Source organism: Gymnoscopelus braueri, assembly GCF_963280865.1.
Source record: "Gymnoscopelus braueri genome assembly, chromosome: 10".
Taxonomy (NCBI): Eukaryota; Metazoa; Chordata; class Actinopteri; order Myctophiformes; family Myctophidae; genus Gymnoscopelus; species Gymnoscopelus braueri.
In genome coordinates, this window is record NC_137611.1 from 16,139,380 (window position 1) to 16,165,946 (window position 26,567).

Sequence of the window (26,567 nt, forward strand, 5' to 3'; positions counted from 1 at the left end):
CCCCTGGGGATCCCGACCCACAGGTTGAGAACCACTGTAGCAGGCTACATATGCGTGCGTCATAATGCGCTTTAACCTTTTTAAGATTCTGCAGGCCCAAAAACATACATACAGGATGTCATTATTTGTAAGCATTCATTTAGTGGTGTGTGCCAATAAAAAGTGGAAATGTGAGTACTTTGTCGGTCCTCCATTTATTTGAATTTTTAAATTCCTACTTTTGATGTGTATACTGGATTTTGGGTCTAGCACTCCACTGAGAAAATCCATTGTTGATGCGCAACCTATTTTTCTTATTTAGGATGTCATTATTGTTGGAATAAAACTCATCTGCTTATTAGAACTTCAAATAGATAATATAGCCTATTGTACATAATATATACCTTTCACTTCTCTATGCCTGTATACTATGCCCAGCACACAGTCTATACCTGTCCTGGTCTAGCTCTACCAGTCATGACTCATAACCTCTGGCCACCTCTGCAAATGTGCTTAAATCACAACAGGAAGCCAACAGTGAAATGTGCTAGTCTGTCTCACTCAGTGAATCTGAGATGGGTATGATTGCCCTCTAGTGTTTTTGCTGTGAGGTTGCCCTGCTTAAAACCACTTCCACAGTGACACCCCTGTGAGCCAGACAAGATTTCATTATCGAAAGAGTGGGCAAAACCAAACCTATATTAAATTGTTCATAGGGTCAATACGAGTAAATAAATATATGATAACCTTTCCACAGGAGTAGCTTTTTCATGGTTATCACACATTTTGTTATTTTCCCCATACGTACATGACAGGTGAAAAAATGACAACATTTAAAAAAGAGTTATCACAATGAAACATCCTGAGTTGATTACTTACATGAAGACAATGATTTATCGTATTACACGTTTTCTGAAATTGTATATTTAAATATGCAAATTAGGCGTTTAGTCCATGAGCCAGAGCCCCAAAATTGAGCCAGATATTGAATATTCCCTCGTTAAAAACCTTTGACTCCAACATCTATACAACAAAATGAAATAAGAATGTTGACTCTGGCTTTGTCCAATGTTGATTTTGGAAAGTTATGCAAATTCAGGCATATTCCTAATGCCTAATTTGCATATCTAAATATACAATTTCAGAAAACTTGTAATACGATAAATCATTGTCTTCATGCAAGTAATCAACTCAGGAAGTTTCATTATGATAACTATTTTTTTAATTTTGTAATTTTTTTCACCTGTCATGTACGTATGGGGAAAATAAGAAAATGTGTGATAACTATGAAAAAGCTACTCCTGTGGAAAGGTTATCATATATTTATTTACTCGTATTGACCCTATGAACAATTTAATATAGGTTTGGTTTTGCCCACTCTTTCGATAATCATTGCTCAATTTTGGGGCTCTGGCTCATGGACTACTGTTTTGGGCATGTAAGCGAAACCTTTAAAAAAAAACTTCAAAATGGATCAAATAATTATAGCTGATCTGCTATGTTAGAAGCGTTTCAAACAAGTGTTTTTGTTTAAGTGGTTTATCACACTATTATAGTTTTATATTATGTAAATGAAATACACTTTATTCTACTGTTACACTGAGATAAGTGGATAAGAGCATCAACTAAAATCCTTCAAGTGTAAATGCATCTTTTCATACAAACATGTGTGATTAGTGATGAACACGCATGACACCTGAATTCCCCACATGGGATGAATAAAGGTACGTCTATATACCTAAAGCACAGTTCCACGACATAAAGTATGTTTTCAAAATTCTAATTTGTGTCACTAATGTAAGAGGTTTGGGCACAACTCAACTTCCATTTCTTTGTAGCCTTTCATTCTGTTAATTATGAGACAATGATCTCCACTCTGAAATAGAAACTATGTGCTGTTGCAATAAAACCAGACATACAGTTAAAAATTGAGCAATTTATTTAGTTTCCTTTTTGAAATTTTACAGCAAATACATAATTGTTGTTGTTAAATTGTGCTATTGATTTAGTTTTCTTTTTTAAATTTACAGCAAATTGTAATTTTACATTAAGGCATGTTGTTTACAAAAGGAGATAAAAATGCGAGCTGTCACCACACATATACAGCAAAAACAAGCAAATAGGGACAAATGTAAGCAGGTTAGACAGTGCCAGATGCTTATAGGCCACAGACAAGTTAGACCGTTGTGGTTTTGTTGTTTTTAGCATATATTTGAGCACATATTGCCTTTCATCACTTCTTGTCCACTTTGATGGTCTCGTATGCGTCCTCGTGATGAGGAGACAGATCCTATCAGAAAGAGAGAGAGCAGGACACAGAAAAGAGAAGATTATCAAAAATATATTTACCTTTCCCACATGAGAAGTCCCCATATGTGTAGAATTTAATGTAGAATTTACTACATTTACACTGGGGTCCTTATTTTGCAGCGTGTCATTATAACCAAACATATACAGTATTTTTTAATAATAATTAATTAAAAATGGTACAGTAAGATACCAGGGTTGTGTCTCTATGGTGTCTATTTTATCTCATTGATTTTGTGTATTATTAGAACAATACCATTAAAAAAACGTATGTAAAAATAAATAATGACTGAAAATAGAGGAAACAGCTTATCTACAAGCTTGTAGATCAGCTATTTTCACCATTAGTCATACGACAAAGTATAGGCCTATAGGTTAAAACCAACAGTTGTGTCAAATGTTACTGAGGGGTGTGAAAGATGTTGTCTGACAACTACTTTGGTGGCGAAAAAAAACTCCATATCGCTGACCGATGCGTCAAACTGTCAACTTTCCATCATGTGCCACCATTTCTTTACAGTACAGTACAGTACAGTACAGGTGTCTGTAAGCATTAGAATGGAGAGTCTCACCTGGTAAATGCCTGTTGCATGGGCTTGCTTCTGTGGAATGAAAACAACAGAAGCATCAAGTCTCAATAACACATGAACTGCTGCATCATAAATGTCTTTTGCTCAACCACAAATGCAAGGAATGTTATTTAGATAACTTGTTGTTTAGACAGATGACGTATTTGATGTTTATCTGGTTTCTTTGAAGCACTAAATAGTTTTCTTTGAAGCACTAAATAGTCTTCTTTGCACTCTTCCAACATGACAATTTAACCTTTTGTTTGTTGACTAGTGTTCATGCTATTTACTCTCTCGATTTCGCACGGATAAGTCACTCTGGATAGGAGCGTCTGCTTAAGGCCTGAAATGTAAAATTGTAATTTTCTATAGCCTATATGTGATACAGTACATTAACATCACATAGCTGCTGTTGGATACTGTGTCATTTATTTCTATCTCTGATGTATCCTCATGCTTTGAGCATTCATATGGATTTACAGTAGATACATTTATTCCTCCATTCCTTCCTTCTATAAATGGGATTAATTCAATGTTGTTTTTGTTGCTTAATCTAATAAGTGGATAAATAGTGGATAGTAGACTTTAGCAAAGTTAGGTATGGTATTTTCGTATACAGAGGAGAAGTTGGTGGAAAGTGTGACTGTCTACGGCTACGCCTATATAAATAACAATTTCAGTTCCAACGGGAAATGATCACTCTGAATTGCGTTGCCTGTAAAGCAGAAGTAGACTCTAGTTCTTTAAAAGAGAGAAGAACCCAAAAACAGTAGAAGCCCAATGTAAAATAATACGTCCGTAAATGCCACCACAGTGAAGACAAAAGCTCTTTGTGTGGAGGGTAAAGCTTCAAAGGTAATTCTGCTGTTTTATCACATTTTCACGCAAGCAATGAAAAACACAATCACATTCAAGTTTACCTCACTGTCTTTGTCTTTGTTTTTGGTGACGAGTGGCTGCATCTGTCAAACATAAGGACCACAATGTCAGAATGATTAAAGTATTGCTGGTGCGTCGGACTTGAATTTGATATAAGCGATTGGATATTCACAAAAACACATTATACACAAATGATAACGTGATTGCTGACATGAATGCAAAAATAACTGCAAGAAACATTAGTTATTGGATATTCTAAGGCAGGTAGTTAACCAAACACAATCTGTAAGGGCCGGGATCTATATCTTTGAACTACCAAATAAAATAATTTCAGGTGAAAAGTAGATCAATATAAAAATATCAAGTGTATGCTGTTATTTCTTGTTCTACATGATCCAATTGTTTTATGTTGCATAGAGTATAATGTTGCAATTCTGTGGTATACTATTATTGCTCATATGATGTCTGTTGTGTCTTCAGTCACACACGTTCTGCTTACCCTTAGTCTGCAGTACAACACGGTGAGGATAATGCCATATAAGATGAGAACCCCATCCAGGATATAACATAACTTCAGATTAGGGTTCCTCAGATAGTCATCAGCCTCTTTATACACAAAAAGGGAGACACATTGTCAAAGAGTCGTCATTATCATCCATCCACCCAAATTGCTCCACAAACAATTATATAATAAGGGTTACAAATATTGTATGTGTTGCACTGCTCAAGTATTACATATTCAGTACTAATTTTGTATCTATTTCGACCATCCATCATTTACATTCCCATAGTACATGACAGTACTGGATTTTACTCTAGAACTCAACTATTGATGAACTATCCGTGTCAACTACCCGTCAGTTGGGTTTCCCGTCTATGGCACTACACGACTGGACATCTTCCACAAACACGCAAAGAGCTCCAATGCTACTGATGATACTGAAAAATAAATAACAATAAAAACAACTCACGAGCACAGCTGATGCTTATCATCAGAAAGAAAGTCACGAGACATTCCCGCAAAAACATCTCGTCAGGTCGAACGGCGGAGAAGATGGAGGATCTTTTGTTGTGGGTAAGACGAAAAGAAGATGGGTCTTTGTCGTTTTGTCTGGGGCTGTCGACGACAGTATATTTCTACCACCCCCTTCAAATTGAAAGTACTGAGAAGTAGCTCTGCAGGAAATGATGGGCTCTCTGTCCATCTGAAGCTGTGAAACCACAGGCCTATCCGCCCCCCTTCACACAAGTTCCTCTTGCTTATACAGATGCAAGCTGAAAAATAGGTAGTCTTCATGCAGGCTTTTTGATTGCATTGGATTCAAGCTAAAAGGGCAAGCAGCTTCAGCTGCGAATTTGAACCGATGCTTATTAATAATTAGTGACAAAACAGATCATGTGTATATGCAATAAAATGGTTTAATAGTGGGGGGAAAAGATGGCTAACACACTATACAAGTTACAGTTACCAAAAGGATCATGATAAGAGACAAATCTTACAAATGTTGTTTTTCTTTACAAGCCACTTTTTTTTCTTTTCTCTTTTTTTTCAAAAGTAAAAACATTCTGTAAATTGCATCATCATAACTTAGGCACCTTAAAAAAATGATAGAAAAACAAAGTCTGTATATAAAAAAAAAAAGGAAATCATTTGAACCGCAAACAATTCTAGCGTGCATGAGAAAGGAAAAGCAGCTTGATCGCTCGGTTGTAGAAAAAAAGAAAAGAAAAACCACCTCAGTTGTGGTCACTGTTCATTGGTACTAGTGTCATCATTGTTTGTTACAAGAAATGCATTTGAAAAACCTTCGAGGAAACCAACAGTCAGTCAGTCATAGTGTGGCTCAAACAGTAGAGTACAGTTTGTGCCGGTTCATGTTGCATTAAGCCTGATCTATTCCCCGTCATACGTTGTGTCGCTTGCCAAAAATAGCAGATCTTCAAGCTCACAGCTGTGAGCTTGTAGATCGGCTATTTTCGGCAAGGGACACTGGTGTACGATGGTGTATGAACAAACATTAACCGTGCACAAAATCACATGTTAGCGTACATTGTGGTGGAGTGGTTAAAAACCAGAGGCTCTCTGACAGAGTCTTTACTCGAAGAGAGATACTTTTCACATCGTCTGTAAGGCTGTGGGGATGGAGGAGGCAGCATTTTTACTGTGCTTTTTGTCAACCTGTGGGTTTGTGGCACAACGCGGTGATGCTACTTCTGCAGATGACGTGCAGCGAGGAATACAATCACACGTCCAGTCTGGGGTAGTGGTGAGGGGGTTTAAAAACCGCTTAGAAAATGGAACCGTTAGAAGTCAGCTCATAGTCAAACTATGAACAGTTGGTCTAGACTCCTTTCTTATGATATACATAGGTAAAAAACATGTTTAAAAAACTGTGATATTATCTTTGAGTAATATCTTATTTTTTTTTCTTTATGGGCCTTTTTTTGCGAAGAGGCCAGCATAGAATGAAATGAAAGACACGATACGACATTGCCTCAGTCGAGAGACAACTTAGGAATGCACTTCCTTTTTTCTTTTAAACAGATGCAGGAAGACATGCCAAGACAATTATAAGTCAATGCATATAATGCTACATTCTGTTATAATAATAATAATAATAATAATAAAAAATGTCACACACACACACACACACACACACACACACACACCTTCCATAGCAAAATAAAATTAAAAAAGGTCCTACACGCTGGCAGGTAACCAACGGAGGTGGTACACCAGCGTTGAAGTCAGAGCCGTGTTTTGATTGGTCCATTAAGACATCAGGAAGAGGAACCGAGAAGTCTGTCACAATCCCCCTCTAGTGGTTAAAAGTGATGAGTCATCACAGTCCTGGAGTCCAGTGGTCGGTTACAGCACATTGCAACATTTGTTTTTAAAAGACACTCAAGTCCCTTCTTTAGAACCAAAAGAAAAGAAAAAAGGGGAAGTGTTTTACAGCGCAACATAACGACTAAGACTTTACAACACATGGTCTGGTCAAGGCATCAACGATATGAGGAGGGGAGTGAATCACGAAGCTTATGACAGTCTCTTGATGACAAAAGAAAAATCCATAATATTAATGATTCAATGGGAAGATGGTTACTGATGTGTTTTGTTCCTCCTGGAGGTGGCATCTGTGTTCCGTCTCAGTGATGGTTCTGGACTGAAATGCATATTGTACTGCCTGCACTCGTGATGTCATCACGTTTCTGCCAGCTCAGCAACCGAGCAGGAAGAGAACATGAGGCATCGGACGATGATGATGCTTTTAAAGCAATGGTTCACAAAGTGACCCCCGGGGCGTCCGTCCTTGAGGGGGATCCAGGGGGTCCCCGGCTATATTATTGATAGTTGGGAACCAAAGGGACCCTTACACACCTGTAGTGTTGTTCCATCTGTGCACTCTCAGAGTCATGGGGGGTCCGTGGACTAATGCAAACCAAACTGGGGGGTCTTTGAAATTAAAACGTTTTGAGAAACCACCGGTTTAAAGGATGCACCTTGGCAAAACCCGACAGGGATGCCCTTCCCTTCCCCCTCGCCGCCAAATGTGTCTAGACAGAGGTCTCCGACTGCAGCCTCATGACAAACTTGTGACTCTTGGGGTCGATAAACTCCTCCCCCAGGCGCAGGAAGGGGAGCGGCGTCACCGTGACGACGAGCGAGAAGTCGAGGCGTCGCAGCGAGAAGACCAGGCCCTGGCGCAGCGCCGTGGTCACAGGCTCCTCGCTGACGAGGGTCCACTGGCGCCCCCTGCCGTTCTCCCGCTGGTACTGCACGGTGGGGCCGGGGGTGAGGTAGCGCTCAAGGAAGGCCTGGAAGAGACAGTAAGGATCATCATCATCATCATCATCATCATCATCATGAGATATTTTGTTGGTTCTTTTTAATGGCATGGCACCGAAAGAGGCAGCAGTCTAGAACAGTGGTTTTCAACCTTTTTCGTGCCCCCTAAATTGATACACATTTGGCCACGGACCCCCATCTGAAAATGTTGCGTGCCAGGGACCCCAAGTAGCAAAGATTTGAGTAAAAAAAAATTGCTTTAAAAATATATATATATTGAAAGATATGCACACTTTTTCACAATTTTTCAAAAGCAGACGCTACAAGCTCATAGCGAGGCACTTGGTGCCGCGCTATGAGCTTGTAGATCTGCTATTTTTGAATAGCCAAAGCTAAGTGGTTAAAATGATTGTGACGCTATGTTAACTAATTCCACTGGTGGTCCCCGGACCACTGGTCTAGAACATCACTTGTCTGTATTTCCCCCAACATTTTACCCAAATACGGAGATGACAGATGTCATATTGATGTACTGTAAGGACCCCCTCCCCCTTGTTCAGACTGTAAGGACCCCCTCCCCCTTGTTACAGCATGGCACGAGTTCCATGCGGCACCAGACTGGACTGACCACACAGGGAAGCCACGCTGTTATTAGAGCCTGTCTTGGTTTGCTGGATGTCTGGCAAGAAAGGTCTTCTCCAATACGGTTTTATAGTTTTAAAGCTGAAAACGTCGGGCCAACTTCAGTAATACTAAAAGCCGCTAAAATATGGCCATAAATCACACAAATAATCAAATGAAATAAGATGAATAATAAAAGCTCCACTTAGAGAAGGCGGCTCACCTTTGGCGTCATGTTGTGAGTGATGCAGAACTGCAGGTGGGTGAGGATGCTGTCCATGCTGTGGAAGGGCTGCTGCCTGGTGGTCCTCAGGTACTTCTGCATGGCCCGCGCCATGGGGGCGAAGATGGCCTGGGCCGCCTCCCGCGGGTCCATCACCTCCCTGGGGTGTTTGGGAGAGGAGGCCACCTCGTCCTCGTGCAGCCGTTTGATGTGAGTGAAGGCCTCTTCCACGGCTACCACCAACCTGGAGTCAAGAGGACACGGACATAACAGGAGGTGTCAATATGGTTGTCTGGATAGCTTGTGGCCTGTATTACAGCTGTGCTAATACCCAGTGGTGTAAAGTAACTAAGTACATTTACTCAAGTACTGTTCTTAAGTACAATTCTGAGGTACTTTTACTTTACTGGAGTATTTCCAATTGTCTATACTTTTACTTCTACTCCACTACATCTCAGAAGCAAATATTGTACTTTTACTCCACTACGATTATTTGAAAACTTTAGTTACTTTACAGATATAAATTATTATTATAAAACATACATTAACCATTTAAGCCCTATTTTATACCTAGGCTTTTTGAAAATAGACGATCTATTTTCAAACATTTTAGTACTTTAAGCAATAAGCACATTTTGACACCAATACTTTTGTACTTTTACTCAAGTCAATTTTGAATTCCAGACTTTTCCTTGTAACAGAGTACTTCTACATTGCAATATCGATACTTTTACTTAAGTAAAACATTTGAGTACTTTTCCCACCACTGCCACAGTTTCCTAGCATGCTAAACGGTGTCTCGGTGCTCCCTAGCAGCAGGCAATTACCAAACAGCACCACATTTACAAAGTGTTTTGGGTCTGACCTGGCCTTGCGCTTGCGGACTCTGCGGTCCAGCTCCGCTTCTTCGTAGTAGAACTCGTTGTGGGAGTTATCTCTTCTTCTGGCAGCAGCAGCGATCATGGCCCGGGACTGGCCTGTGGAGTTATTGGTGGTGTTCTCTATAAGAGACAGAACATAATAGAATGAGACAGTCAAGTCGGTGTGAGTCGGAGCATTTAGTTGAAGCTTCAGAGCAACTTACAATTAATACCACAGTAGAGCACGCTTTAATTCCTTGATGACAGCATTGAAAGCAGCCAATAGTAAGGGGTGAATGTATTGAGTAGCTCGCTAGAAGTAATGGATGAAATTACCAGGTGGTAAAACTGTTATCATTTTGTAAAATAATATGGCTTTAGTGTGTTCAATGCACATACATTGAGGCTGTCTTTCTCTTGTATGTCGTAACATGGTTGCCTTCCACTGAAAATAACCACCTTTGTCCATGTGTGCCAGTTATGATGTCTCTGTACCATGTGTACCAGTGTACATGTTACTACAGTACACATACAGTTCAAATCTGCTGTTGAGCCAATCAAATGAAGCTGTGGGAAACCAGGCCCTGGCGCAGCGCAGTGTGTGGCCATCGCAAAACTTAACCAGAACAGGAAACAGCTATGCCACCTTCTGGAAACCCCACACTACAGCATTGCACGGAGGCAATGGAGACTACCGGTCCTCCTTACTGCCGTATGCATCTCAATAATCCACGCAACCTGCCGACCTCACATTCAAATTCTAAAGAGCAACTGCTGATCTGATCTGTAAAGAAATGACATGAGAGGCGTGACGCTCTAGTTTACCATCCAGGGAGTAGACTTTGAAGCCGGTCATCTTCTTGGAGAGGATGGACTTGGGCAGGTTGGCCAGGGCGGGGTTGTAGACGGTGAAATCACTGTAATAACGGTCCAGCACCCAGACAGCCGCCCGCTGGATACTGAAAATACAAGAAATGCAGGCCCAATAATAATATGCAAGTATAAAAGAAAATAACAACATTTGGCAACACATTGGTTTTGCAATGCAACTTCCACTCCATGCAAAGTGCAGGATCACTTTCTCCACCTCTGCTAACGGCACAAATGTCAAATGTTAACCATTTACTGAACCAACACAATAAAACAATCAATGGCTTTCATAATTAACTCGTCCAACGTCTTAACCACTTAAACCTTATACTTAGTTCACCGGATTCCAAAGGGCTCTATACTAGGACCCCTCTAGTTTTCACTCTAAACAATATCCTTGAATAGAATGTTAGCCCCAGAATAGGGATGCTAGGACTCAAGTGACAATGCAGCTCATTGAAAATAACAGATTTTCTACTTATTTGAAAATATTATATATATAATTTACTACAGACAATTAGACAATGATAGTTTAGTTCTCAAAATCACTTTCAGTAGTAAGTTGTCCCTTTCTGAGTTCTGACCAGTCCGTTATCTCGTCCACCAGAGGGCGATGAAAACAAATCACTGATCATTTTGAGAATGTTACCAAGGCTTGATTATTGCAGAAATGTCTAAGTTAGACAGGCAGATCAAAATGTGTTGAGGTTTGAACAGCTCTGACAGACAAAGCATAGTTGCGCTGCCTGTACATGCTACCCACAAAAAATGAATGAATACATACAGGAGAAAAGATAGACTTAAGGACCCACCCTCCCACACAAAACACTCACAACATGCCAAAAAACTTGAGGATACACTTCCTCTCTGATTCACCCTCTTAGTATTTATACACATGTGCGTGGTTTGGTTAGAAAATACAAATGTACAGTATGATGCCAAAATACACATAAGACAGTCACGTCTAGTCTATCAGCGGTACGCCAGCAGAGTAATTCAACCCCCTGCCAATTTCCACAACCGGGCCCACAAAGGCCAATATTGACTGTAATTTGCAGCGGTAAGCACTCCTTTTTTTAATTGTGTGAAAAATGCGGTTTTGGAAGCGGGAAAGTCTTTTGTGTGATCCAAGACAAACTCCTATGACATAGGGCTTTGTCTTGGATCACACACTGCACTTTACCATGCGTTTGATTTTCACCCAATAACTACCTCATCTGTCAGCACCTATGAAGTAGAGCCAGACCGACACATTGTCAATTATTAGATTTTTTTTTTATGACATGTGTCCGGGATTTGTAACCCCTTCCAACCTGGTGTCCCTAATCTTGGGTATTTAATTTTAGGTTCCGTTTATGTGTTTATTTTTTTATCAATCAAAAGATTATTGTGTTTATTTTTTATTTAACTCATGTTCTCAAATGAGAAGAAAACGTTGCACTTTTTGACAAAATATTGGTCAAAACCTCAGTATTGGGTGGTGGTCTAGGACTCTCCAAAAATCGGGAACGGACCAAAAATGTGGCATCGTTTGAGCTCTACTATAAAGGTTCATTTATACTAAGCAATAAGAAACACAATAAAAAAAAATGCACGTGCATATTATTCTGTACATGCAATCTATTTTTGTAAAGAAACATCATGCAGCGTTAAGATCAACCAACCTGAGGTGGCCAATGTTGTAGAACTTGCTGGCGCCGTCCGTGGTCCTGACCACCTTGAGGCAGAAGGCGGGCTGCAGGTGCCTGACCTCCAGCAGCACCAGCGCCAGGTACTGGATGAACAGCAGCGCGTCCACGAGCGACGCGGCGTACTCCACGATGCCGCGGTAGTCCCGCTCCCTGGGCTCCAGCACGCGCACGCCGTAGAACAGCCAGTAGGAGGCCACGAACAGGAACACCAGCACCATGAGGAGGCAGCGGAAGACGAAGAAGCGCGGCAGGGTGGCGCGCGGCGGCCGGAAGAACAGCGCCCACGACGAGATGAGGAGGACGAGCAGCTTGAAGGCCAGCGACACGTAGAGGCCCTCGCACGGCGTGCCGCACGGGTCCAGGGCGTCGCGCCAGAGGACCTGCGGCAGCACCAGGAAGGCCAACGGGGTGACCAGGGCGAAGACGCTGAGGCAACAGCCCAGCGCGGGGCCCAGGAAGCGCTTGCATTCCAGCGGCGTGGACTCCTCCAGCTCCTTGGAGACGCGGGTCAGGTCCTCGTTGGAGACGCTGTCCACCGAGGTGCCCGTGACCACCGTGGTGGTCTCCCCCCAGTTGTCGTCCTGGAGGAAACAACGGGAAAGAGAGAAGGAATGAGCATGATGTGTGTATGTGTGAGTCTATTAACCACTACACAGGGTCTAATGTGAGAATCCTGTGAACTACTATGACTGGAGAACAAGATGGGTTCTAGTAACGGCCTGGCCTCCGTGTGGACCTAGGACTTTGTGGCCAGTCTACCACATCGGTCATGACGTCACTACTGTGACAGCAGTTTTTTATCAGCGTCAAATTTATGTGGGGAAGGTTTCAGTATAAAAGTTCTAAAATGTAACAATATCCACAATGTATGTGGGTGGGTCATAGGGCTTTCACCAGTATAACCACTAGTCGACTTTGTTGGTACTAGTCGAATAGTTGGGGGAAAAAACTTTTTTTTTTTTTTTTTTTTTTTTAATGCCATAGTAATGGCCCATCTTACTATTATTATTATCCTCCTGACTTTATTTTTTATCAAAAGGGGGTCAAAAGTATGCCCAATAAAAGCCTATTATTGGGCAATGGGGATCCTTGGAGACGCTGCTGTGGTGCTGTGCTGCTGTGCCAGAAGCGCTTCCCTTAAAACGCCATAAAAATAAGGGCAGGAGGATAATAGTAATATAGTAGTAGGATGGCATTTTTTTTTTTAATGTAAATTTCGACTAGTCGACTACTACTTAGTTGTGAATGCCCTAGTGGGTCATACATCCTTGGCCTACTGGCAGTCTGTACAATAATTTTGGTGCTTATCGGTCCAGAGATTAGCTCCAGTCTCACTCTCTCTCTCTCTCTCTCAAATACACACAACATACAAACACTCGCAAACCCTCTCCTAGACGGCTCGACCGCTAGGAGCCACGCCGTAAATATTTGCACATACCATACATTTTTCTCATGGTTGGAAACCAAGTTTTTTGTTCATGAGCCACAGGTTGGGTTAACTCAAAACATATCAGCTACTTTCACCATCTTACCAGCAAACCAATTAAAATTTAAGAATACAATAAGATGACCAATCAAGTGGCAAATAAACTAAACGAACATTCCCAACCACAGCCAAAATGTAACAGCATCTCTTTTGATTGGTGGTCATTCCTGACCACGGTGGGTGCCATCATGCTCTAGTCACCGATGACCTCATTTTAACAGAGTTAACACGCTCAAGTGACTGACCCTGTCATCTCCACGGGTCGACTCTGCGTCCAGCAGTGGCTCTCCGGGAGCCTGGATGGTGACGGACTTGTCCCCGCGGCTGCTGCCGTCTCGACTCTTGGAACGATGCCTGTCCTTCCGTTCCCTAGCAGACGCACACACAGAAGAACGGAGAAAACATGAGCCTTAACCCATTAAGACCTGGAACTGTGTCATTTTTTGATTTGAGCTAAAAAGCATTATTTTACACTTTGGGCTATTCAAAAATAGCAGATATACAAGCTCATAGCGCGGCACCGAGTGCCGCGCTACGAGCTTGTAGATCTGCTATTTTTGAAAAATCTTGAAAATGTGTGCAAATCTTTGAATATATATATTTTTAAAGCGAACATTTTTAACTCAAATCTTTGCTCCTGGGGGGTCCCTGGAACAAAATATTTTGATGGGGGTCCGTGGCCAAATACATATAATTTTGGGGGTCCTTGACATGAAAAAGATTGAGCACCACTGATATAGACACATACGTTTTTCAGTGCCTGGTGATTTGACGCCGTGTCGCTACACTTTATCCGGTGTTAATTCTACCACAGTAAAAGCCAAAAGCTAATTTCCACATGTGCTGACGATAAAGTTTCTACTCTGACTTACTTTTATATTAGCTGCAACATTACCATTTGCATGCTTTTTGCTGACATGCCTGCAAGGCAAAGGAACCTAACAAGTGTGTAGCAGTCTGCTCCAAGGACAGGTAGAAACTAGCCAACATCAGCTAAATACTCTTGATACGGTGCAATGGACCATTACTGTTATCCAGGCATCTACTGTACATGTGTACAGTACTACTTATGGACGTTAGCTTAGGGTGGTATATAAAAACTGGGCTCTTCACCAGTGGTTCTCAAACTTTTTCAAGGACCCCCAAAATGATATGCATTTGGCCGCGGACCCCCCATCTCAAAATATGTTGTTCCAGGGACCCCCCCCCCCCCCCCCCCGAAGCAAAGATTTGAGTTACAAAAAAATATATTCAAAAAAAGGTTTGCTTTCAAATGTTCCCGATTTTTCAAAAAAATAGCAGATCTACAAGTGCCGCGCTATGAGCTTGTATATCTGCTACTTTTGAATAGCGAAAGTATAACATTATTGTGATGCTATATATTAACACATTTTGCTGGGGACCCCCTGGAAGATCTTAACAGTATAGCCCTCAAATTATGACACCTAAAAGATTTGATGGTTGGGAGTGAAAAAAATACAACAATTTTACAACGTTTTACTCCCCAGACACTGGAATGAACTACAATCTACGACACATTTTATGTTCTCTCTCTCTCTCTCTCTCTCAACGGCGTGATGTAATTGAAACTTTAACACCTAGAATTATGACCCGGGGTCTCCCGTGTGGGAAATAAAACATTCCCGTTTATATTGCTCATCAAGAGGGAATGCACGCTTGTCCAGGGCAGTGTTGATTTCGTCGACCAAACCTATGACTACAAATACCTTTTATCACTTCCGAAAACGAAATGAAAACGAAATAAAAACTAAACTATGATGACTGAAAGTAAGACTAAATATATTGACAATTTCGTCAACAAATAAAAACTAGACTAAAATGTTAGACAGAGACTAGTGGAGAAGAGATACAGTAGAACTAGTCATTTTATGGTTGGTTGCGCTAGGGCAGGGGTGCCCATTACGTCGATCGCGATCGACCAGTAGACCGCAGAGGCTGCGCAGGTAGACCACCTGCAATGCCCCTGAAAAAAAAAAAAAAAAAAAAAAACTTTTTTTTTCTTTTTTTTTTTTTTTTCAGGCTCTAGGTGGCGCTGTGGCAGAAAATGGTGGCGCGGCACTAAATGGGGGGGGGGCCAGGAAAAATATTGAAACAGTCCTAATGCCTTAAAGGTCCTTACACCGGGGCGATTTTTTTCATGCGAATAATACGTTTTTTTTAAAAACCTTATAAAGTCAATGCAAGCTTCCAAACCAGTTTCGCGGAGCGAAAAAAAGCGTCTTTTAATTATTCGGAACGAGTCCGAATTTTGCGTAGGCCTATATTCGCATATTCGCCGGTGTGTAACCGCCTTTAATGTTGTTATTTAGCCCCCATAGGTAAATGTTTAAGTATTTTCATTAATGGGATAATAATTATGTGTTGGTTGGTAAATAAAATGAATGAATTACTTTTTTTTTTATAATAAATCGGTAAAATCAGGCAAAAATTATAATTAAATAACCTAATCCTGACCCTAACCCTAAAACCGAAATAAAGTAACCAAAAAACGGAAAAGAAACTAACAAAAACCAACCAAAAAACAGAAAAAAGAAAAAAAAATCCATCCAAAACCACGCAAATTTCGCCCACCATGCCTACCACCATGCCTACCACTCATGCACGCGCGAGTGGTAGATCACCTTGAGCTGGCAATTTCAATAGTAGAACTCAAGTTAAAAAAGTGTGGGCACCCCTGCGCTAGGGTGTGCATGCTGAAAATAGCAGATCTACAAGCGTTGTGAGCTTGTAGATCGGCTATTTTCAGCATGCAACAGAGTGTAAAATCAGCCATAACGACGCCATCAAGGCACCTCCAAAAATACATTTTAGTCGACTAAATCATCTGTAGATTTAGTCGACTATAATCTTATGATATTTTGTCGGCTGAAATTAGACAAAAACTAAAACATTTCAGGTGACTAAAATATGACTAAAACTAAATGGAATTTTATTCAAAATACTTTGACTAAAACTAAATCCAAATTTGCTGTCAAAATCAACACTAGTCCAGGGGAGATATTGGGCTTATGAGTCGAGAATGTACGGACACCAGTTGTCCTTTCCCGACACCCATAACCCATACCGAGTACTGATCCGATACCAGTGTGTAATTTATACCAGGTGGTCCCCAGCTAAATTAGTTAATATAGCGTCACAATCATATTACCCATACTTTGGCTATTCAAAAATAGCAGATCTACAAGCTCATAGCGCGGCACTTGTAGATCTGCTATTTTTTTTTTAAATTGTGAACTTTGAATATATACTTTTAAAGCGAACATTTGTAACTCAAACCTTTTGCTGTGCCTGGAACAACAAATTTTGAGATGGGGGTCCGCGGCCAAATACATATTGGGGGTCCTTGACATGACAAATTTTGAGAAGCACTGGCAAAGACTCGCCGATACCAGCATTTTAGGCAGTATCGTCAGCTTTTCAGATACTGGTATTGGTATCGGAACAGCTCTAGCTACAGTACGTGTCAACAAAGTAGGTGTCCCTCCTGACACCAGGGTGTAAATGTCTCAATGGAAGTGGGGGGACACAACCCCCAACCATATCATTGTGTTAACTTACTCTACCATACAGGTTTGTTGAATAATGTTTTATTCATTAAAATGGAATAGGATTGCAGCTTTAAAATCTTAAGAGCTTAGTTCAAGACCTGGTATCTCAGACCACTTTCTGACAACCTGTAGACACACATCTGCATCTTCTCTTTTCAGTCAGTTTTTTTTTTAAAGTAACGGAGGGTAGGTAGACCCATCCAGGAAGGCAAAAGGAAATAAATCATAAGATTAAAAAAATATATATAATTTTCCCTGGCAACAACATGATCGGAGAGCAAAGAGGCAGATGTCTTTTAAATGTGTGTGAGTGTGTATTCAACACATAGAGAGAGAGAGAGAGAGACAAAGAGAAAGACAGTGAAACAGATGTCTGGAAGGTTACGTGTGTGTGTGTGTGTGTTCATCAGTAGTGTAAAAGTAACTAAGTACATGTACTCAAGTACTGTACTTAAGTAAAAAAAATTGGTATTTTTTTACCGTACCAGAGTATTTCCAGTTTTCAGTACTTTTACTTCTACTCCACCACGTCTCTACATCAACAGATGTTTTACTCCACTACAATTATTTGAAAACGTAAGTTACTTTGCAGATATAGATGATTATATTATAAAACATACATTAACCACTTCAGCCCTATTTTATACATAGGCTATTTGAAAATAGTCGATCTACACTGCTATTTTCAAACATTGTAGTACTTTTACTTTTGGTACTTTAAGTATATTTTGATGCCAATACTTTTGTACTTTTACTCAAGTAACATTTTTGAAAACAGGCCTTTTACTTGTGTAACAGAGTATTTTTTACATTATGGTATTGCTACTTTTACTCAAGTAAAAAAATCCAAATCCACCACTGGTGTTCATTCATACCTGTGCTTGCGGGAGCCGCGCGAGTGCGAGGACTTGTAGGAGTAACCAGAGTACTGTGACTCATTGTCCATGTCGCGAGACGGCATCGAGCGGGCTCCACGGATGATCCTGCCTCCTCCGCCCACTCCTCCAGGGCCACGCTGCTCGCCCACGCCTCCTCCTACCAGCTGGCTCAGCTTGCGCTCAGTGATGGACTTGGCGGAGAGGGCCAGCGGCAGCTTGAGCAAGTCAACCTTACTCCTGAGGGAATCTATCTTGGAGGCCGACGGGGGGGGCGGGGCGGGGAAGAGGGGGAGGGGTTAGGGGGCTAGGAGAGGGGGAGGAGGGGGGTGTCAGGAGAGAGAGAGAGGTGAGAGTTGAGGTGGGAGAGTGCTGAGGTAGTAGCCAGGATCTGGAAGAGAGAAACAAACAATAGAAAGTGTTAAGAGACAAAACACAGCAGAATAGCGAAGATAGGCAATCTACTAGCTTAACGACCTGAGAAGATTCTAGAAATGTCTTCTAAATCCTAACAATTTTTTGAAAGAAAAACCCAAAAAAAAATTCCTCGATTTTTCAAAAATAGCAGATCTACAAGCTCATAGCGCGGCACTCGGTGCCGCGCTATGAGCTTGTATATCTGCTATTTTTGAATAGCCAAAGACATCTAAAGTGACACAGAAGCGTTCCAGGTATCAATGGGTTAAGAGCTACTTGTTTTTTTAGACCTGTTTTCAAAGGTTTCGCCTACGAAATGCCCAACATGCGGACGCCAGGTCGAAAGTGGCTTAAGTCTCACATATACAGTTTATCTGTTTGAATCTATTAAGACCTTTTCACAAACATGGCCACGGTCACCTCTGCATCACATCACCGCAGTTGACAGATAAGACCCAACTGAATTAGCAGCCAATTTCTTGCAGCTTTGAAAAGCAAACGCAAAAGTGACAAACTAGGTTAGCGCTTTGCTACACGAGGCCAGTTCCCGAAAACCCCCTGTACGCATCCAGAGTCCCCCCATACCATGTGTATGCATCAGCGATATTCCCAGTAGCTGTTGCACGCCTGTAATGCAAGTCATGAACCATATGGAACTAATCGTGTCTGACCCAACCTTCTTTGGTTTTAGTCACACAAGAACTATGGACCTTATTTGGAGGAGCAGGGAGTGCAGTGACCGACATGGCTTACAATGCTATGTGTTGTGTCTCATTGGAAACATATGACATCTCTTGTTCAGGAAAATTGCTTTCTGTGTAAAGAATAAAAGCAGTTAAACGCTGCATTTTAGAAACATAAATCCTCGATTACAAAATACGTGAATGCATTTTCAGTCACTGCCCACTTTTAGAATGATAAAACGAATAGATACTATCAGTCAAGAACTTACAGTAGGTCTTAATACATGTTTGGTTGTAACAATGGTGAAGGATGTGCTATTACAGCAACTGAGCAACCATCAAGTGCATCTCCATGGCTTTACTGGTAATGAATATAGGCTCATCAGCCAGTTCTAACTCCACAGAACTGATGCATCATTGCCTTCATCACACCCTTGGTGTACTGTACTCTATACCAAATTATCTAGTGGATGACTGGCTAGGATCAGCTTTGAGACACAATTATATTAATAATTTTTAATTAGGGGTAGTCTGGTGATCTTTAGCTGTTGGCATAATTTTACAGGGAAACAAATACACATAATTTATAAAACAATATTTTTTACTGAGGCCAAATGTCTAACATCCAGTTTTGGTACAGAGCTGTCCCTAGGGTAAAACCTAACCCTAACCCTGACAGAGTGACCTCATGTTTGACCCATTGCTCCGCGCAAACGGAACACACGCCGGCCCACTAAGTTGATGTTTCCACACACAGTGTCATCAGAGCGTGCTGGAATCGACGCCTTCCAGGTCAGTCGTCACACCGACAAAAAATGTAGCGAGCTCAGTCGTCCGGCAAACTGCCTAGGCCCGGACACAACAATGACAGCCATATTGGATTACTGTGTTTTCACCATACTCGTTTGCCCCCCCCCATCTCACATTCCCTCCCACGCTACCCGCGTCCCCCGGGTGACGAGGGGGCCTCTTCGCTGCTATGGGGATGAAAGAAGGTGTTCAGCTGGAGGCGGATTGGTGGTTGACAGTTGCCATGGGGATCTGACCTTATGACGCCCTCCACAACTTAAGAGACCTTATGACGCCCTCCATCAACCAAACAAAGTGTTTGCTTGATGGATGTCCGGCTGTCATATGCTGGTTAATTGATAAAGGGTGGGTGTGGTTGTCTGACTTTGATTGGGAAATGGAGGTAGAGTATACACCAGACGGGAGCGTATCTATGTTCCCCGGGTTCTATGTTCCCCGCTTACCTAACCCTAACTTAAGTGGGGAACATAGAACCCGGGGAACATAGAACTCGGGGAACATAGGGACATCCTCCACCAGACTGCCATGTTACTCAGACAAGAGTCTCCTTCCGGTCAAGCTGCTCTGTGTGTAGTTGAAGTTTGAAAATAGCCCTTCTACAAGCTCACAGCGAGTCACGGACGCGAGGTACCGTAAGCTTGTAGATTGGATAATTTCGGCATGAGACACTGGTCATACGACAAATTATAATTCAGGTTTCAGTCTGTGTCAAAAGACAGCACCACACACTAGACAGCCAGCCAGTAACCAACAGCTCCCGTCACATGCTAATCAGAACTCATTCCAGACCACAATGCTTGAATGGACAGAAAGACCACTTGCTATCAGGCCATAGAACCATCCTTGGCATAGCCAAGATGGCTTCCAGGCGTTCCAGCATAATTTAATTTAACTTAATTGACCACATGATGTCTTTGTCGTTCCAATGAATCAGCTTTTTCAGTCTATTACTCATGCCTATTACCATGACAGCAATATAGAAGATTCAACGGCAACCAGCCATTTAACTGTTCCAAACGGTGGATTGTGAATAGGAATATTGAAAATGCATGCCAGTCAAGTTCATTGTAATGTGGAGTCTTCTCAATGTTGAAACATTTAGACTAGATGTTCTCCACCACTTCTTTTGGATAAGGCATATAGATTATAGACACACCAAAAACGACGGAAAATCAGGAAATAATAACATAAGAAAATAATGATCATTATTTATTTTCTGGATCCTTCCTGTTAGCAGTGTTATGTTGCTGTCAAAATGCTGTACCTGTGTAAAATCAGTAGTTTATCTACTAGTGCCTCACTCACTCACGCTTTCTCTCCCTCTCACACATATACACGAAGGTCTAAAGGTGAACTTGGATAATGGAAAAAAGCACAGGCGGCGTCATCGAGAGAGACTGGAGATCGCTAGCAAGTTAGCTCTGCCAGTTTAGTAGTAAAGTAGTACCCAGCTGGGCAGATGTAAGCCCGTCAGCTAACAATACAGATTGGTGGATGCTTTTATCCAAAGCAGCATACATTATTAATTATCATGAGTCAATAATACTCTTTTAATGAGTGGTCTCAAACCCCTAAATGCTGAAGTGTGCCATGGTGCTCTACCCGTTTTACATTACACAGAACAATACGATATCAACTGAAAACTGCACTACACCGCCTGTTCAGAATATGTCCATCTGTCAGTTAGGTTTTGTTGGTGAGGAGGCTATAGCAGCAGAACACTTGATCTGGCAAGGTGTGGTCTGGTGGAAGGATCTGGATAGTGTTTCCTTCCTATTCATCCTAGCGTCCTATGGCCTACTTAATGAACTATACTGGCACTCGGTTCATCAACTTCACTGTCAGCGTTCATGTACATAATCGTCGCTGTCAGGCAGAAACCTCCTATCTCCATATTTCATAAATTAATTTTTTTCCCCATAAATTAATGCCCTATTTTATACGTTGTCATACGACAGTGTTGTGCACTTTTGCAGTGCTGTGGAAAAGTCACGATACGACCCGTTGTTTTCTTGTAGATCTCCTTCTTTTTGTGCCATTTTTGAAGAGATTTGAATGTTCTTGCCTGTAATGACATGCCCAAAATAGGGGAGCCACTGACACTGTCTGTCGGTTTTATAAATATTTCACCAATGAGAAGTTTGAGACTTAATAATAAATAACTACATTGGATCCATTGGAACACAGGTTATTTTTTTCATTTCCTGAAAAAGTAACAGTTTTGGACATGGATAGATACAAGCCTTCTGCCGGACAGTGACGACATGTTATTAAAGACAAATTACATGATTACATCTAGCACTCAGGTGTTCATTAGTTCTATACATAAATTGTGCAGACCTTTTTAAGCCGTCTGTCTCAATGTGTGACATTTTTTCTGCAGTAGTAATAAACTAACCCTAGTAATTTGTGTTCTGCAACAGCCAGTTATGTACTATAATTGAGTCTTTTGTTGTTAGTCCTGCATTAATTGTAGGGCTGTCATCGCACCATGAGCCATGATTTAAAGGTGCTCCTCCCTCCCAGTCCCAGCACGGAGTAAACCCCTGTTACAGGCCAATCATCTTTGAACAAAATAAACAATGATGTCATCGCCACGGTCTTCTCAGCACTTCAGCTTTCATTTTAGTTCCTAACAGGAGATTAGCCTTGTCCCTGCATTCGTGCTCCTGATCAAAACAAATCCCTGATAAAAAAGCATTCTGACAGCAAAAGCCTGACTTACACAAATCACCCCTTTGTTCACTCTTTTCTGAACAACGAATCGCAGACAGATGAATCCAACCGTATTCAACTATACAACCAATCGAGCGACCTGAGCCTGTGTGTGTGTGTGGTCTAAGATTAGACACACGATGTCTGCCTTGATGCCAGCCAACTAGTGCCATGGCTGTAGGCAAGGCTTGGCTGAGGGAGTGTAAACCATTAAGCACACCTCATTACCCGATGGAGAGATGATAAATGTATTCTGTACACGCAATGACTGGGAAAGACCAAGCCATATCCTGCCTCTTCTAAAAGCGGACTTGTCTCATAGTGGTGTGTTTGAGGGGACATTACGCCGCAAACAAATGGTACAAACGCAGCACAAATCATCGTCCACATTCTACTGTGCCAAAAACCGATGCATGTCTTTGAATTTACCAGCCCCATATTTTTCTGAAAAGCTGCTGGAAGTGAGCCAGCAGCTGCCATGGTGGAAAAGCAATCTGGGCCATCTCTGAAATGACATGCTCCATCCTAAAGCCATTTGAGGGCCTGAAATACCAACTGTGAAAATAAGCATGCACTCTGCAGCTCCAGCGGGGAATTTAAGGGGCAGATCACTGTACAAAGGCCACACACACACACACACACACACACAACACACCACCACCCACTGAAACAAGTCTCAAAAGACAACTGCTACTGTCAACCTTTGTGCCCACATGGCCAGCAAAATGGAGCAGGTGTGTGTGTGTGTGTGTGTGTGTGTGTGTGTGTGTGTGTGTGTGTGTGTGTGTGTGTGTGTGTGTGTGTGTGTGTGTGTGTGTGTGGTGTACTGATCTATTAGGGTGTGGTTGAAACAACAAGGCTGTCCTCTGCTGAGTCTTGTGATTTGGAGGGGGCATAGCTACATAACAGCCCATAAGGTAAAGCACTCAGTCACCGCATCCGAAAACAAAGTATTCCAATGACACGAGATGGGCAGTAGAATCAGATATTATGGGCCAGGAGTCAGGCCACTACTGTTCCGGCTTGTTTACAAAGCCACAGGCAATATTGTCTTGGCCAATAGCCCAGAGAGGAACTACTACTGTACAACAAGCCATCAAGTAATCTCAAGTCTGCAGGAGCGAATCTGAGGAGTGTGATTGAAAGGACTACATTTCATGCCAAATGGGTCTAAATAAATGAATAAACAACAACAGGCTCAAGTCAACTAGACAAAATAGTGAGATCTTAATAATGACCCCCATGGTCGACTCTACATGGTCTCTCTTAACTGCTGAGGCTTTAAACACCATTTAAACGTCCAAGTCTTAGCAAGTTATAACTGCTGTGATGTAGGTCTGTGACTAATGTATTGGATTGTTACAGATTCAGATTTTAACAGTGCCAACTCTGTGGCAATGCAACAATGTATCAGCACATTGGGATACAGTGTAAAAGCCTAGGATACAGTGTGATACATACAGTGTACTATACTGTATCCTAAGGCTACTACATTGTATCATAATGTACTGCCACATTGAATGCAGCAGTACATTATGATACAAATCATGCAATCAATGTAGAAGCACATTAGGATACATTACATTACAGATACAATGTAAAAGCCTAGGATACAGTATGATACATACATACAGTGTACTATACTGTATCCTACATTGTATCATAATGCACTTCTACATTGAACGCAGCAGTACATTATGATACAGTCAATGTAGCAAGCAGCACATTATTATTAGTGATACAATTTGAAACCAGGCAGCAATGATCAATAATTGAACAATTGCCAAGGCCACAAAGGACTACAGCAGTTGTGTGCAATAAGTAGAAAATGAAGATGTCTAAACAGCTCTTCCATGGAGGGTTTGGTGGGAGACAATGGGCGTCAGGCCCCAGGGTGTCGCGTATAATACCACCAAAACCAGTGATCCCACAGATCGTTTCGCTTTCTCCCCCTTTCTTTCTGGATCGTTGCTCTGCTGAAACTAATGAATGGATGGACACCCGCACCAACCTCTCTCTCAGTGAAAAAAATCCCAATGCTAGGCCTCCTCCATTAAATCCCAAAGCTTTCAGATCGTATCATTCTTTTCTCCACTGGTCACGTTTAAACATGTATATGGTGTCCCCTCGTATAGAAGAATGTGTCCGGAGAGCTACGTGGCCACGGTGGGGAAAAGAACAACAATAGGGCCCATTAGAGGGTCCGAAACTTCCCTGCGACCACAGCCAGCCAGTGTGTGTTGCCAGATCTTGTGAGAGAAACCAGCAGCCAGGTATATGAAAACAAGCCCAAAATAAGCAACTAGGCTACATGGGCCTTGCTGTTACTTTGAATTATTCTTCTTAAAATAACTGATGGTCTACAAGCTCACACAGCGATGCAACGCGTTGTGAGCTTGTAGATCATCAGCTAATTAAAAAAAAATCTTGAAGAAAATGTGGAGCATTTTAACAACACAAATCTTGAATGGGGGGTCCCTGCCCTGGCACAAATGCATATTCATTTGAGAGGTCCTTGAGATGAAAATGTTTGAGAACCACTGGTTTAAACAACCTTTAGGAAACAACAAGCCCCAAATAAGCAACTACACTTTAGAAACAAGCCCAAAAAAAACGCGATCACCAATATTTACAGTCGCTTATAATAAGCCGACATGGCAACACGATAGCCACTAGCCAGCGTCTCTTCACAACTATTGTTTGGTAAAGAAACCGTGAGACCCCCGCCCAAAACTTCACGTTTACTTCGCCTGTAACATTCGGTACATATGCGTCCAGACTAACACGTAAACACAGCGCTACGGTACAGTTTTACACACTAAAATACTACTTACTTATTATTATTCCACCAGGTCCATTCAGGGAGGTGCTCTCTCTCACTTTCCACTTCTTTCACTCGACCGTAACATCGGCGAACCGGCCACGCCCCCGTTTCATTTAGCCCCCTCCCCCCTCCGGCGGCCTCCCTCGAGGTTTTTCTTCAAAGGTAGTCCGAATCCCATCGCCTGGAGGGACGCTCGCGCTGCGATTCGTTGTTTTAGTAGTCATGGAGACAACATTAACCAACGTGTAAAATAAGAACAACCATGACTCTGAGCCCGTTGTGTTTGGACAAGATATTCGATCAGTGGTGGTAAAAGTACTCAAATGTTTTACTTAATTAAAATCAATATGGCAATGTAGAAATATTCTGTTGTATTAAAGTAAAAGTCCAGGATTAAACATTTACTTGAGTAAAAGTAATCAAAATGTCATTAAAATATACTTAAACGGTACCAAAAGTAAAAGTACCCATTATACAAAATGTCCCATTTCACAGGTTTCAAATGTATAAAAATCTTTTAAAAATAGCAGATCTACAAGCTCACAACACGCCACGATCATGCGACTCATTGTGAGCTTGTAGATCGGCTATTTTCAAATAGCTAAAGTTTAGGGCTTAAGTGGTTAAAGGTAGGGTAAGTGATATTTTTTGGTTAAAACAAAAAGTATTTTGTTAAAAGGTTAAAACACTATATTCTGATAGTAATCATTGCTATAGAGTGATTTTTCAGTAACAGATGTCTCCCTGTCTCTCCAGCTCTTTAATAAACAGAAAATAAATGTTTCGGTAGGTGTCAAAATCTCAGCCAATCAGGAGAAAGTACCCATTTTTAAGCTTAATTTGTATAGTGTTCCAGTTCCAATTTTGCATGCTCATTTCTTAGTGTCATCACTTCCAATTTCACTTGTTTAATCTGTATCCTGATTGAGTTCTCTGTCCTGGTTGGATAAAATTGGAAATGAAACTGAAACTGAAACGAAAATGCATTTTCTGTTTTATAAAGAGCTGGAGAGACAAGGAGACTCCTAATACTGAACAAACACTCTATAGCAATGAGTACTATCAGAATATAGAGCTATTTAACAATTATTTTAACCAACGCAAATCACTTACCCTACCTTTAATGTATGTTTTGTAATAATAATCCAAATCTACAAAGTAACAAGTAAATACAGTTTTCTAAAATGACAGGTGTTGTCCAGATGAATGTGTACATTACAACAATATTGTTTCCTCGCGTCAACAGCTGCTTGACAACCAATTAGCCAATCACAGCGCGACTGTTCCTCCGGGCTATGGGCTTTAGAAGCTGCCAGGGTCAGTAGTTTCTTCAAAAGCAGACTATTATGAGACAGACACAGACCTTTACAGCTATATATGGCACAGACCAGAGGTTCTC

The 26,567-nt window shown here is 41.5% G+C and overlaps 2 protein-coding genes across 3 annotated transcripts; both read right to left on the reverse strand.

Annotated features, from left to right (window-relative positions):
- Positions 1 to 1,899: 1,899 nt before the first annotated feature.
- On the reverse strand, positions 1,900 to 4,910 carry LOC308093051 (high affinity immunoglobulin epsilon receptor subunit gamma-like). Its single transcript, XM_080439260.1, has 5 exons — positions 4,706 to 4,910; positions 4,234 to 4,340; positions 3,776 to 3,817; positions 2,859 to 2,888; positions 1,900 to 2,269 (listed from the first exon to the last, which is right to left on the reverse strand). Exons 1-5 carry the CDS (start codon positions 4,761 to 4,763, stop codon positions 2,213 to 2,215), a joined length of 294 nt encoding a protein of 97 aa, XP_080295386.1. The 5' UTR covers positions 4,764 to 4,910; the 3' UTR covers positions 1,900 to 2,212.
- A 260-nt stretch (positions 4,911 to 5,170) lies between these two features.
- LOC308093708 (vang-like protein 2) lies at positions 5,171 to 25,284 on the reverse strand. Of its 2 annotated transcripts, none has more exons than XM_080440036.1 (8): positions 25,179 to 25,284; positions 17,720 to 18,110; positions 13,521 to 13,644; positions 11,763 to 12,370; positions 10,054 to 10,187; positions 9,234 to 9,369; positions 8,369 to 8,612; positions 5,171 to 7,553 (listed from the first exon to the last, which is right to left on the reverse strand). In XM_080440036.1, exons 2-8 carry the CDS (start codon positions 17,803 to 17,805, stop codon positions 7,293 to 7,295), a joined length of 1,593 nt encoding a protein of 530 aa, XP_080296162.1. In that variant the 5' UTR covers positions 17,806 to 18,110; positions 25,179 to 25,284; the 3' UTR covers positions 5,171 to 7,292. The 2 variants fall into 2 exon arrangements, with proteins under 2 accessions (XP_080296162.1, XP_080296163.1); XM_080440037.1 differs by lacking the exon at positions 25,179 to 25,284 and adding an exon at positions 24,356 to 24,494.
- Between the last annotated feature and the right edge of the window lie 1,283 nt (positions 25,285 to 26,567).